The 13,625-nt window shown below is 37.4% G+C and overlaps 1 protein-coding gene across 1 annotated transcript in view; it reads left to right on the top strand.

The window, feature by feature from the left end:
* Positions 1-11,775, top strand: part of IL17RD (interleukin 17 receptor D) — a 43,155-nt gene extending 31,380 nt beyond the window's left edge. The window contains exons 9-13 of the mRNA XM_066195533.1: positions 217-271; positions 1,182-1,292; positions 2,956-3,140; positions 5,358-6,294; positions 8,514-11,775. Coding sequence (XP_066051630.1) covers positions 217-271; positions 1,182-1,292; positions 2,956-3,140; positions 5,358-6,294; positions 8,514-8,629 — 1,404 coding nt within the window. The 3' untranslated portion in view covers positions 8,630-11,775. The remainder of the gene's footprint in view (positions 1-216; positions 272-1,181; positions 1,293-2,955; positions 3,141-5,357; positions 6,295-8,513) is intronic.
* Positions 11,776-13,625: the final 1,850 nt, after the last annotated feature.

Genomic DNA, 13,625 nt, shown 5'->3' with positions numbered 1-13,625 from the left:
GTGCCTTAAACTGAAGTTGCAGGCCTGCATAATTCCTGGATTTTGATTTTTATTTTTGTAATTGGAATTCTCTTTCTTGGTCAATTTTTATTATACTAGCTTGTGCTGCTCTTTAGTTTTAACTATTTAAACGGTAACTTTCTTCTCATTTGGTCGTAAAAGCTGTTAGTTATTTTCATATTGCAGAAAATAAAATTATTCTTTTACTTTTCCAAGCTGGTTGATGACACTAATACAACAAGGAAAACAATGCACTATGCGCTAAAACCAGGTATGAATTCTGTTTTTTAAACAATATACTATATTCACTGTCTTAATTTAGATTCAGTTTTAAATATGTTGGAAATAAGTGTCTATTTGACCTTTGTCTGTTTGCCAATCTAGACTATAGAGATAATTGTGCTGTGCTTTTTTGACCTGATGAAAAAAGAGTAGAGATGCACACTTGGGCATACACATGTGCATCTCTGTTCATTTATATTTAGTGGAGTTTTGATCAATCCAGCACTGGAAATCTTTGTGGGAAAGTGGCTTTTGTTGTATATGTGGATATGAGGAATGATAACCCTTACTGCATACTACTGGGAGTGCAATAGTGTGGAAATACTGTAATGATACTGGGGGAGCAGCCTGAACACATCTCCTGTATCCTTCAGCCCCGTTACCAAACTGAGCTGTCTGGAGAACCTGTCAGGTGAATGTTTCACATGCTTATGGATCAGATCTGTTTTTGAGAAGATAAACAGGGGTTTCAGAGTGTAACTGCAGCCTCAAAGCAGCCACAGATGGGGGCAGTGGATGAAACACTCTGAATCCTAATGCACATTGCTAGGGGTGACCTCTGCAGGAAGGCAGTTCTAAGTGGCAGGTTCAGCAACCTGGAACCAAAGCATGTCAGTTCCAAATGACCACTGCATATCTCATCAAAACTATTTGCTGGCAGGATTGTTCTCCTGGGGCTGGTGTGAGTTGCAGCTCTTGTTACTTCTGAGAGTCACTCTGATGCTGTGGAAGTGGGGCAAACAGCATAAAACCTGATTTAAAATGGAGCAGAACATGATTTTTGAGCCTACTGTGTCTTCGACAACTACAGCAGTTTTGCATTCCCAGAGTGAACATTTGTTTAGATAATTGTAATACAGCTTGTTTGCATATGGCTTATTGTGTTTTCTTTTTCCAAGTGCACTCCCCGTGGGCTGGCCCGATCAGAGCCATTGCCATCACAGTCCCTTTGGTTGTCATCTCTGCATTTGCCACGCTTTTCACGGTGATGTGCCGCAAGAAACAGCAAGGTGCGAGGGTTTGTTTGGTACAAAGTTCCATTTAAAGATACACATTTGCAACCAAAACAGTCTTCACTGATAGGTTAACTCCAGAAACACCTTTATCTGAAAAGCTTTCTTTTCTGTCGCTGTCCTTCCTCCCCTCAGCTTTTTGTGTGTGGAAACTTGGAGCAAATTCTTAATCAGCGCTTGATGGCAATTGGTTGCCTAGACAGTATTGTGTCACAGATCAAGGCTTCACTGTAGAAAGGAGAGAACAAAAGCAATATTGGAAAATACTTTTTATTTCATGTTTCTTTTTTCTTTGAGAAAGTACTACGTGACTGTGTAGATTAGAAACAGATTTGTAAATGGATGTGTTTTAAACATTCCCTTCTTTTACTCAGAAATATCTAATTCATATTTATTTTAAATCAGAAGGAAAGTAAAGCCATGTGATGCCAGTACAATTCACAATGCTGTCTGGAATACTATCTACAGCTGCTATTCCAGATTTGCTCACTTTCCTGGAAGTTGTCTTTACCTTTCACTCTAAGCCATCTTCCTAAATTTACTCTTAAGCCCTGCTTGCAGATGTTTTTAAATTCCATCCCTCCTTGCTGACTTCTCCTCTGTATCCAGGAGCTGGCAAGCAACACTTGATACATTTAAATCTTTAAAATACAGTGGCTTTTTATATTGAATTTAGATATTTAGCTTCGTGTGGTTTCATGAATAATGGAAAAAGAGATTACTTCTCCAAATCTCACATATCTGAGTTATCCACCTGAATTTTGGCACTGAGATATATTGCAAGTGCTATTTGCCAGCTGGGTTAAATCCTTTTACCTTCTGGTCTTCTGTAGTTATGCCTTACCTCACAGCTAGCACAGTTCCAACAAAACATGCAGACAAATCACTGAGGATTTGTCTACAGTGAGAGTTGTTCCAGAATAGTTATTCCTGATGAATTGTTCCGAATTGAATCCCTTGATGGATATTTGTATTTTGGATTACTCATACGTTGTTCCAAATTAGCTTAATCAGCTGTAGAACTAGATTGAATTAGTCTGGCGTAAGGCCAGATTTTTATGTTCCAGCATAAAAAAGCATCTATGCAAGGATAGAAACACTAATAGCTATTTAGATTTAAATTAATCATGTCTTAATTCAGATTAATGTCAAATTAATGTCAAAACATGGGTGTGTATATATACACTGGAGAAATCTTGTATGATATCCTGAAAGGGTCTGTGGACCTGGAGTTCAATATTCTTACCTGGCTTATGTTGCAGTTTGGGGTTTTTTAACAAGAGACTTTGTTAGACAGGAGGCTCTCGAAGATGATACATCTTTTAGGCTTATAGTATTTGAACAGAGATTTGAAGACTGTTAAAGCTGAATAAAGGTGAAACAACCTCATTCCATCTATAAAATAAACTTTCCTTGTGTTTTCTGAGTTGGACAGAAATAACTTCACATTTAACTTTGAAAGTGTATTCCACATGCAGCAACTCTTAAGCTGGATAAATAAAGTGTGTGCAATTTTCTTTTTCAGGATGTAAAGGAGAGGAAAACCTTTAGGAAAAAACCAATATTACTGTATGCATGAGTAAAGAGCCTACAAAAGTAACAAAAACCCAAAACAAAATCAAGCTTTATAGTGTGAATTCTCTTTTCTCTTGCACTTTAGAAAATATATATTCCCATCTAGATGAGGAGAGCTCAGAATCTTCAGCATATGCTGCAGGTCTCCATGTGGAAAGACTTCGTCCCCGGCCAAAAGTGTTCATCTGCTATTCCAGTAAAGATTGCCAGAAACACATTAATGTCATCCAGTGCTTTGCTTATTTTCTTCAGGACTTTTGTGGCTGTGAGGTAAACTCAACATTTCATATGTAAACAACTTTTCCTTGATTGAAACAGCACTCCCAAAATTCTGTGCTGGAAAAGTAGATATTTCAGTCACTCCTTTCCTCAGAGATAACTTTTGTTATTTTTCTAAATATTGGCTGTATGAATTTTCTTTACTTGGGGAAATGAAGAGATCTTACCCAGTGTAAAAGAAAAACCAAAACAACCCAAACCAACAGAAGATCGTGATTTCAAGACTTTCATTCAGCCATGTTTAGCTTCCTTTGAATTAAGTGCTTTTACATCTTTATAGTCAGCAGCCACAAAGAGGTATTATTGTCTACCTGATATACTTTGCTATTCCTAAACTGTGTTTTGTATTGTAATTTAAAAGAAGTTGAATGTATCAAGACTTCTACTCATAGAGCAAAAACTGCATTATTAGGATTACTTGTTGACAGCGTGTACTTACTAATTGATTTTTATTTTTTTTGCTTCCCTTCCCTTCTGTTCCATTAATACTGTAAAATCAGCAACTCTTTTTCTTGTTTTTGTTCGAGAGAGATGAGAGAGACATTCGAATTGCTACTTTGAATGAACAGGCTTAGAATCTCATGTTGCTGTCTAAAATGGAATCAATATGTGGCCAGTTTTTCACTTTTCAGCTGGAAAAAGGCAGGACAATTGTTGGTCTCTTTGTGCTGCGTTTTTCTTCCCACCCCGGATATGAACGGGATGAGCTGGAGCTGGGTTTTGTTACAGCAACTCTGCTCTCTGCTGACCAAACACAGAAACACAGCTGAGGCCTCGTGTTCGGTAGGGGTGGTCACAACTTTTTCATCTGTTTTAAACAGTTCAGGATAAACTATTTAATAACTTACTTGAAACCGCTTTTAGAGACGTATTTTTGCCCTGCTGCACTGCTCCTCTTTGGAATAGTGTTGAGATGAGCTCTTACTGCTTTGCCATGGCATATATGGTCTCAGGCATCATAGAAAATTTATATAACAAAGTATTGATAGCACTTATGTACAGAAATAATACATGTTGTTATTAAAGCTGTGGAGTTTAATATAAAAAATGATGCTCAGTGCACAACAGAAGAGTTGCACAAGTATTTTTGGTATGGAATTGGAATGGTTTCTCGTAGAGGATAAAACCAGTGGCATTTAACAGCCATTTAAAATAATAATTTGTCCATAATAAAAATCCTTTCTCACAGACAGCAGGTCACACAAGATTTTGAAGAACAGAAACAAAACCAGACACAAAGCTACCTGCATCTCCCAAGCAGCAGTAAAATGACCTGTCTTCCCCATGCATAGGCTAGAGTTGTTTGTTTGCAAGGAACTGACAATGATCATCCAGTCCAGCTGACCAGGCACTTCAGGCAGCATCACTTCCTTCCTGTAGCCGACTGTGTGGCTGCAGTTTTCAGGAGTCTTTGTGTTCTGGGTACCCACCTACTCTGTCTTCTACTCTGGCAGGGGTGACACAGCAGAGAAAAAAATTGTTCTCTGGAAAAATGCTTTGAAGTGGTTTTGTTATGTGTCTATATGTGGGTTTTTTACACCTGATTTTTTTCTCTTATCCTACTACTCATTCCTCCTGTGAGATGAAGCATCATGTCCCTCATCTTGCTATACACAAGCATTTCAGATTGTGTAGAATGGTCAGAAAGCTTGACAAAGTACGAAATAAAATAACTCCTAGGTTAAAATCTTCAGACCTTCCTCAACAGAAAAAACTGCTGTTGTTTTGCATCCTAACTGGAAGGTCTTGATATTATATGCACTAATTATGTTTCTGTCTAGATGTGAAAATTCTTGGCAGCATGCTTCGTTAGTATGCAAGGATGATGAGTGAATATGGCACTTAGGGGCATGGTTTAGTGGTAGACTTGGCAGGCCTGGGTGCATGGTTGGACTTGACCTTAAAGGTCTTTTTCTGTCTAAACAATTCTGTGATTCTGTTACTTCTGCTACATGCAGCACATTATGGACCCCGACATACAATGGTAAATTGTTTGAGGCAAACACAGTTGTTTATTGTGGATTGATGATACCACATTTGATTATAAGTTAATTGTAATTTACATGATCCAGCCACATTTTCTATGTTCTTTTTATTCCCCAAGAAATATTGCTGTGTATCAAATCATAGTGCTTTTTTTTTTAAGGAACCACTTGGGTTTATATACATAAAACTTAATATCAAACAAATTTTTTTTCCCTTTTCTAGGTGGCTTTAGATTTGTGGGAAGATCTGAAAAACTGTAAAGAAGATCAGAAGGAGTGGCTTATTAAAAAAATAAATGAGTCCCAGTTTATCATCATCGTGTGCTCCAAAGGAATGAAATACTTTGTTGAAAAAAAGAACTGGAAGCACAGAGGAGTAACCAAAGATGCAGGAAAAGGAGAACTCTTTCTCTTTGCTGTGTTGACTGTTGCAGAGAGGCTTCGTCAGGCGAAGCAGAATTCAGCTGACCTCTGCAAGTTCATTGCAGTCTACTTTGATTACTCCTGTGAGGGAGACATCCCTGCTATTCTGGATCTAAGCACAAAATACAAACTAATGGACAATCTCCCCCAGCTCTATTCACACTTACACTCCAGAGATCTTAGTGTACAGGATTCAGAGGTGTTTCCTGTTAACATTAGTAAAAGGAATTACTTCAGGAGCAAATCTGGGAGGTCCCTTTATGTTGCTATTTGCAATATGCATCAGTTCATTGATCAGGAACCGGATTGGTTTGAGAAACAATTTATTCCCTTCCCTCCACCTTCTTTACACTATTCGGAGCCTGTCATGGAAAAATTTGATTCAGGCTTGGTTTTAAATGACTTGGTGAGTAAACAGGTGATGGATGGTGATTTTTACCTGAAAACAGATATAAACATTTCAGTGGGGAATTCAGACTCTCACTGTATAATTCAGCACTTAAACCTTGGAGAAGATCTAGAAACTCAGGACATTCAAGGTGGTGGCAGCTCTGTCCTTCAGCCGTTGTTACATGCTGTTAAAACTTCAAATCTGAAAGACATGCCTCGAGATTCTGGAATCTATGATTCATCTGTTCCTTCATCTGAATTATCTTTACCTTTAATGGAAGGACTATTGACAGACCAAATGGAAACGTCTTCCATTACAGGAAGTGTTTCTTCATCATCAGGTTTAGGTAAGATACAGCAGTGTTTCAAAACTTGTATTGATTTACTGTGAGTATTTCTGCCATCTCCAAATAGCAAAGATAATATGTGAGGAGCCATATAGAAGGCTGCAGAGAAAGGTTAACACTGTGTTAAGATACTGGTAAAACAGGTAGAGTAACTTTGGAAAAATGAATCTTATTAACTTAAAGTGTGTGGAGGAAACCTTAGCTAGGTAAGATTTCACTAAAATTCTATTAATAAGTTACTGCTCATTAATTGACCTATTCTAGGAGAGATAGCTTCTTCCTTCCAGGCACTCCTTGGCAGCTGGGATTTCAGCTGACAGCTGTGTGGTGTTATCAAGAGGGTGATATGGTGAAGCATTCTCACAGACAGCCATAAATCTAAACCTGACATCCTGTTTTGCTCCAGCACATACTGGATCCTTTAGGGATATCGTCTGTACTGTGGTTAACTCAAGTTTCAGAGTGACATCAGGCTTCTCACAAGATACAGGGCTGGGGAATGAACAAATGGGTTTCAGTGGAGGAATTTAAATGCTTGGAAGACACTCTTCAGAACAGATACCCAGCTCAGATGCCTCCATTTAGGAGGTGTAAATTTTGTGTCAGGCTGTATAAAGAAAATGATATATCCTCACTAGTTACGGGATTTTGAACTGACTTCAGTGTGGAATGTTCCAGCAAATGTATTGCTGTGATAAAACTGCTCTTTGCTGAGATTTTCCTTAAGCAGCTACAACAGGTGAATATTGCATTTTAATGGTTGTGTGCTGTCCTGCTTTCTGGAATGAGTGTTGACAGTGCGTTAAGTAGACTTCACTCTTGGGTAAATGAATTTTTTATTCTTATTAAGATAATTCATAATAATTCATAATGTTTGATGCCAGAATTGCCTTGGAGGAAGAGAATACAAATGCTGATTTACAGATATAGCACCTATATTTATTAGCTAGGTAGTCTATATCACTAAATAGTTAAAATCTGAAAAAAAACTTAAGGTGGAAAAAAATACAGATTTACTGGTTTAATTAATTAAGCCGCAATTACTCAGTTTTCAAAATAAAAACTCTAAGTTTTAGTTTCCTACCATCTTCTAACTTAGCCTTTTCTCACATTTGTGGGAAAAATTACAGATGATCTCTGTAAAGGTTCTAGTGAAAGTAGGATGCTAGTTTAAAATGTATGGCCTCCCTGTAAGAATGCTTTCCCAGTGTCCTCCTCCTGATTCAGTTACTGAGCTGTCAGCTGGGTGTCCCAGCTGCAAGGAGGCACTGGAAGAAAGAGGCAGTCTTTCCTGTAATTAATTCTCAAGTCACATACCCCCTTGTTAACATGCTTCAGCTGTAGAGGTTAAAAATTAGAGCTCGTGCTGATAGAGTTGGATCTTAACACTGATGTTCCAACATCTTAAGAAACCACAATAATTTCTGCCATTTTCCCGTTTACTGTCCTCATCCAAAATCACCACCCTGACTGACACTTCCCCAAACCACAGTCCTGACGAGGTACGGGGTACAATGAGACAACTAAGCATCATCTGCCTTTTAGAATGCAACTGATTAAATTTCTTTAGTGTCTCAGACATACAAAACATTTATAGCCCTAGTGTTTATATGTGTGCTAATGAGAGAAGTAAATAGAATTTTTTAGCTTTTATTCTTGTTCTGAGAGGTAGACACACCCAAATTACTGCTCAGAATTCACCCTACATTTCAGTTTTTTACTTATTTTACCTGTTACTTGGTCAGAACAGATGTGAACAACTCTGACAGTTAGCATCTCAAAAGAAGATCGTTCCTTTCTTCCTTAAAGGACAGTTTGATATAATCTTTTGAATAAAAACCCTAAATCACATAATTCATAATCCTTTCTGTCTTTCAGTGTAGTTCCCGAGCAGACTACTGGTCTGCAAAGTAAAGATTCTCAAAGAGATCATCATATTTGGCATCTTCAACTGGCATTCAAACCAGTTTAATTTTGAAGATATACCAACAACCAAACCTTTACTGTGTCCATTCACTAATTAGGTCTTCTCTAAGAAGTCCTGCCTGGGAGGAAGATCGTTATTGTGTAGATAACATTTTGCTGAGCATAATTCAGCCTCAGGAGTGTATGACAAGATGATGCAGAGGCTTTTCCTAGTTTTCTGTGCATTGTTACTGTAACAATTAATGAACTTCACTTTTTTTTTTTTTCTTTTTTTTTTTTTTTCCTTTTTGTAGGGGAAGAAGAACCTCCTGTAATGACTACTACAAAGTTTTTAGTGCCTGGAAGATGTAAACCAGAACTTCATTGCCACATCCACACTGATGAACTGCAGGCAATTGCTCCTTTATAATATATTACAACGTTGTTGTGCATTGCCACTTTATCAACAGCCTCTGTTTGTGCTTTAACTACCACACTGTCTCAGCACCAAATCTACTTGAAGGAACAAACAGCCCCTGAAGAAGATCTGTTATTCGATTTTTTGTGGCCAGTAAACTAGAATCTGTTCATCTTTTTATAAAAACTCTTTCATGATTTGAAAAATGTAGCATGGAAAAATAGAAGAGCATACATTTAAAATTTTTCCTGTTACAATTTAAATGTCATGATATTACACCGTTTACACATGCCATAATCGACATTTACTATTTTTTGCTAGGAATTACTTTGCAACTGGGCATAAAATAGCTTGGAACATAAAACCTCAGTAAATTTTGTAGTCCAGCCTCTAGTTTTAAGTGCTGATGTACTTGACGGCAGTAGTGTTGTAGTGAATGAGAACAGGATTTTTTTCATATGCAAGATAAAATGCCAAAGGTGAGATCAAGAAATTCTCCATCAGAAGAAATAACTTTCTTTTCAAAATGTTTGAGCTCTCTTCCTCAGTCTCCTTTTCCCAGATGTTAATGTGTCTCAGTATTTCATTTCAGTGCATGTCTTCCTCTCCTGCGTTAATCTCCCGTCTCTCCTCCGCAGTCTGGCTGTGGTGACTCACAAACAGCACCACACTGAGACTGGAGGATCATTCTTAAAACTGACAACAGTACAGCTCCTCCATATCCTGAGTGATACCATGGAAACAAAATTTCCTATTTTCTTCCTGAAGGGCTAATGTAAAGAAAAAAGAGATGGAAGGAGGAAGACCATATTTTATATTGAAGATGTTCTAGGTTTGTTTAGCCATGAGAGGAGTACACTTTATGGGGGGTTCACATTATCATTCCAGGACATGGTGCTACAAAACCACCTGGGGTAAAACAAGCCAAGCCAAGTAGTTAACAGGCAGGGATACTTTGTCTCGAGCCAAGCAAACAGAAGACACTGAGTTATTTTGGAGTTTACACTGCTTATCATCACTTAGTGTTTAAGATGGTGTACTGTAACTAGTGTAATATTAAGGAAAAATGCAAAAACTATCACTGGCCATTTCATTTGCTGACACAGAGCACACCTGTCCTGTTTCCTGCACTGACCAGGTGGATAAATCTTCATCCAAAAGGTTCCTCCTGTTTCCAAGGAGCAACTTTTCTGAAGTTAAATGCATCTGTGTAACTGCAATTCCAGGTGCTATTACAGTAAGCATGGGAACAGGAAATACTGAAGGACACCTTTGCAATGTGCCTTTGCTCATTCTGGTCACAGAGTCAAATTCTGTCTCATTTAACCTGTATTCACATTCTACTAGCAGGTTACTTTAAAGAGAATTAAGGGAGAACTCAGATACCTCAAATATTCTCTTGGTTTTAATAGATGAGAATTAGACATTGTTAACTGTTACATTTTATTATCCATTTTAATAGCATGAGATAGAACTATTAAGTGATGATTTTGGCTAACTGAGTAGCTGTAAAGCTCATGGGTTGTTTTCTTGGGTTGTTTGTTTTGTTTTGGGTTTCTTTGTGTCAGTTGATATTTAATCATTGGAATTTCCAAGCAAAGGACTTTTGAAATTGTTATCACAGGCGGAATAAGAAAGTGCTGTAACAGTTATTTGTGTATAACTGGTAGTGGCAGAACTCTGACACGCTTTGCAATTGTAATATGGAATTCTGTGATCATTTGGATCAGCATGTGTTGGGTCTGGAGGGTCTTGTCCATTAATGAAACATTCCTTATTCTCTCTGCTTTCTGAATTTCAAAGAACGCTACCTGGAAATCTTCAAAACTTGCAATTTCTAAGTAAGCAGGTAATTTTACACATATAGTGAATCTTCTGTGCCTTTGATGATTTTTTAAGGTGTGCCTTGGGGCCTTATTGAAGGCAAAATTCTCCATGTTTTCCCATTGCTTGAAAGTCAGACTAGGCAGAAACATTTAGAGGTAAATACTTCTCCACTAAATCCAGCTGTGAGGGATATTGATTTGGTGCAATTCTTGTTATTTTACTGGAGAAAGGGTTCGGATTGAGTAGGACCAGGCAGAAAGGTGACACAAGCTGTGTGCTGAAGATCTGCTGGGCATAGAAATGCCAAAGCTGCACAACATGAGAAGGAGGAGGGGGAGGCAATTTCTTAGCAGTGAACTAGTGAAGGTAATGCTGCTTTCATCCATGGGAAGTCCCAGTTTGTTTACTGTTATTTAATGCTGAGCTAAAGATTGGGAAGATTTCTGTGTTCCATTAAATTCCATGGCAGAACTGGTATTATGAAATGAAATTAAGTTTTCATTTTGAGCTCTAAGAAAGCTGAGTGTTGAAAAGGGATGAAGGCAGTTTTACAAAGAATTGCTTGTCATTAATGTTTTTTTTAATTTGTTCAAAATTTGCTGTACAATCTTGCAAAATTTATTTGTTAATTATGAGAAGTCTATGCAGATAACAGTCAAATCTAGGGGTGGGAGGGAAGAAAAATTCCTTTATTCCTTCTTAGCTTACAGTGGAAGCACATATTGTATGTAGTCAGAAGAAAGACAATATAATTAAATGAAAATATAGATTAGGATGGCCCACACCTAAAGTTTATATAAGTAAAAGAAGTAATCTAACTTAGTATAGCTTTTTTACAAAGGCACAGTTCTTAAAACCATTAGATACTGTGTATATTGTGATGCTGGAAGGACATAGTACTGAACTGGCAAGAGTTCTTTATGCTGGGAATAGCAGCAAAATCCTTGTAATTTTTATTTTTTTTTTAAGATATGTTAACACACATACTAGAGGTTAGCTTACTACTGTTTTCAAGCATTAGTAAATTCTAAACATCATGTTACTGGTGAAAGGATCCCTTTAATTTCTGCTGCACTCAAGTGCGTGGACATCAGATATTTTATAGTGTATTTTCTGGGAGAGTGAAAAAGCATTGGAAAGCTGAAAGCTCAAGATGTCACAGTGTGTTCAGCATTTTGAATGAGGAGTATAGTGGTTGCCATAATTTGTACCTGTCCATGGACACATCGACTGTTGAAAATAGAATGCACCTGACATTTACAGAAATAATGTTTTGTCATACTTTAATTTAGAAGTTAAATACTAAAATAAAATATTTTTTTCCTATTTCATTCACTGAGCTTTTCTTATGCTGTTAAAAATAAATGGCTTAAAAGTGCAGTGGTTTTATCCTGCACACTTTGAGTGTGGTTCCACACAACACAAGCAGCCAGACCTGCTAACTGCTGTTCATGCCCTACAGCTGGGAGGGAAGCGGCTGTTTTGATGGGTCTTTATTGTAGTCAAACAACTCTAAGAAATTTTAACTTCTAAAACTTCTGTACAGGATGGACTGGGTCAGATTTGATTTTTTTTTTTAATAAAATTGCATTAATATCATTTTATGTAATTTTCTCCCTATATCCTCCCTGAAGGTCTCCTAGCAGTACATGGTTGTTCTGCATGCCGAGTGAAACCTATCCACATCCACAAAACTGTAATTACCTGCACTGGTTTCATTTTGTCAAAGAGGATGTGATAATTACTTGGGATTTATATGTGGGGTTTTTTTTCATCCAGCTGATTTCAAAGCACTGTTCCAGTCAGTGAACCCTGCAACCTGTAATTTTAGGGGTAAGCCTTGAAACCACTCTGGTTCCGTATGTTGGTCAGGTAAATGGAGGAAACCTAGATATATAATGTTAGATAAAATAATTTATGATATATTAGACTTAATGGTTATAATAGTAAGAATCCATGCAAGAAGAAATCAACTGAAGAATTTTCTTCATCAGGTAATAAAAAGACTGAAAGCTGTAACAGTGAGGCCGATTTACAAAAATCAAACTTTCTCCAGACTCTCCTGGTAGGGTCACAGGCCTTGGCAATAGATGGCAGATTAAGCTAGCATGAGTGAGTGTATGGAATGCTGTCCTGTTGGGCGTCTGATTTAGTTGGAACTCTAACTACTTAGTTGCTACTGGTGTGCAAAAAGATCTGCTTGAAGAGAAGCAGTCTTGTGGATTATATGAGTCAGGTAAGTTTGTGTCGTGGCAGTCCATCAATTTTGCATTTTTTCTTCACAGGGGAAGTGTGTATGTCTGTGGTTTTACATAATCCTAAACTCTTTAACACATCCGCTCCCTGTGAAAATTCTGTATTAACCCTTTAATTGTAAATCAACATCAAATTGCTCACAAAACTTGCTCTGAATTTTTGTAATAGCCAGCGAGGTTTATGATGATATTTAACTCAACCTAAAATACTTTGCTATTGATAATCATAATGCATTTTTCTAGGAACACAACATTTCTTCCATTTCTTCAATATTACATTTCTTAATAGCTGCAGAACCCTGGATTATACCAAGGGCTTGGGAAACTGATACAGTGTTTTTTCTGCTTTAAATTAATTAACCTTTTAAGGCTGTCTTTCATTGGAATATTGACTACTTCCAATAAATGCAAACCAGGAGTTCTTCATTACCTTTGACACTACAGTAAAAATACAGATCAAACCTAAAAACAGAAGTCACCTTCGTGGTTAAAAAAAAATATTTCTAACCCCATTACAGAGGATCAAACTTGTCAAATTGGATGCCTTGCATAGCGAAAAGGAAAATTAAACACTTGGAGAATGGGCTTATTTATTTTTCACATAGTTGCCAAGCTAAACTGTGTTTTAAAGGAAAAAAGTTCCCAGAAGGATTTTACATTGAGAAAACCAGTGCCAGGAATGCTTTCAGGGCAGCAAGCTGTCTGGTGAAAATAATTTCTGGTGCAAGTTGTAGAACTGTAATCACTATATAAAAGTGCTTTTTGACAACATTCTTTCGGCCTTTCCAGAAGGCAGTGGCCACACCCTTTTTAGTAATGCTTTATTTCTCAGGTGATTCAACCAATCTCAGTGGGTCTGGTTGTGAAATCAGATACTAGTGATGGAAGTGGGACACAGATCAGACAGATTTTTCTTTATAGGAGCA

The sequence above is a fragment of the Chamaea fasciata genome, unplaced genomic scaffold (genome assembly GCF_029207755.1).
Source record: "Chamaea fasciata isolate MVZ Bird 193981 ecotype frontalis unplaced genomic scaffold, bChaFas1.0.hap1 SCAF_13, whole genome shotgun sequence".
Lineage (NCBI taxonomy): Eukaryota > Metazoa > Chordata > Aves > Passeriformes > Sylviidae > Chamaea > Chamaea fasciata.
This window is presented reverse-complemented; position numbering and strand designations above follow the sequence as displayed.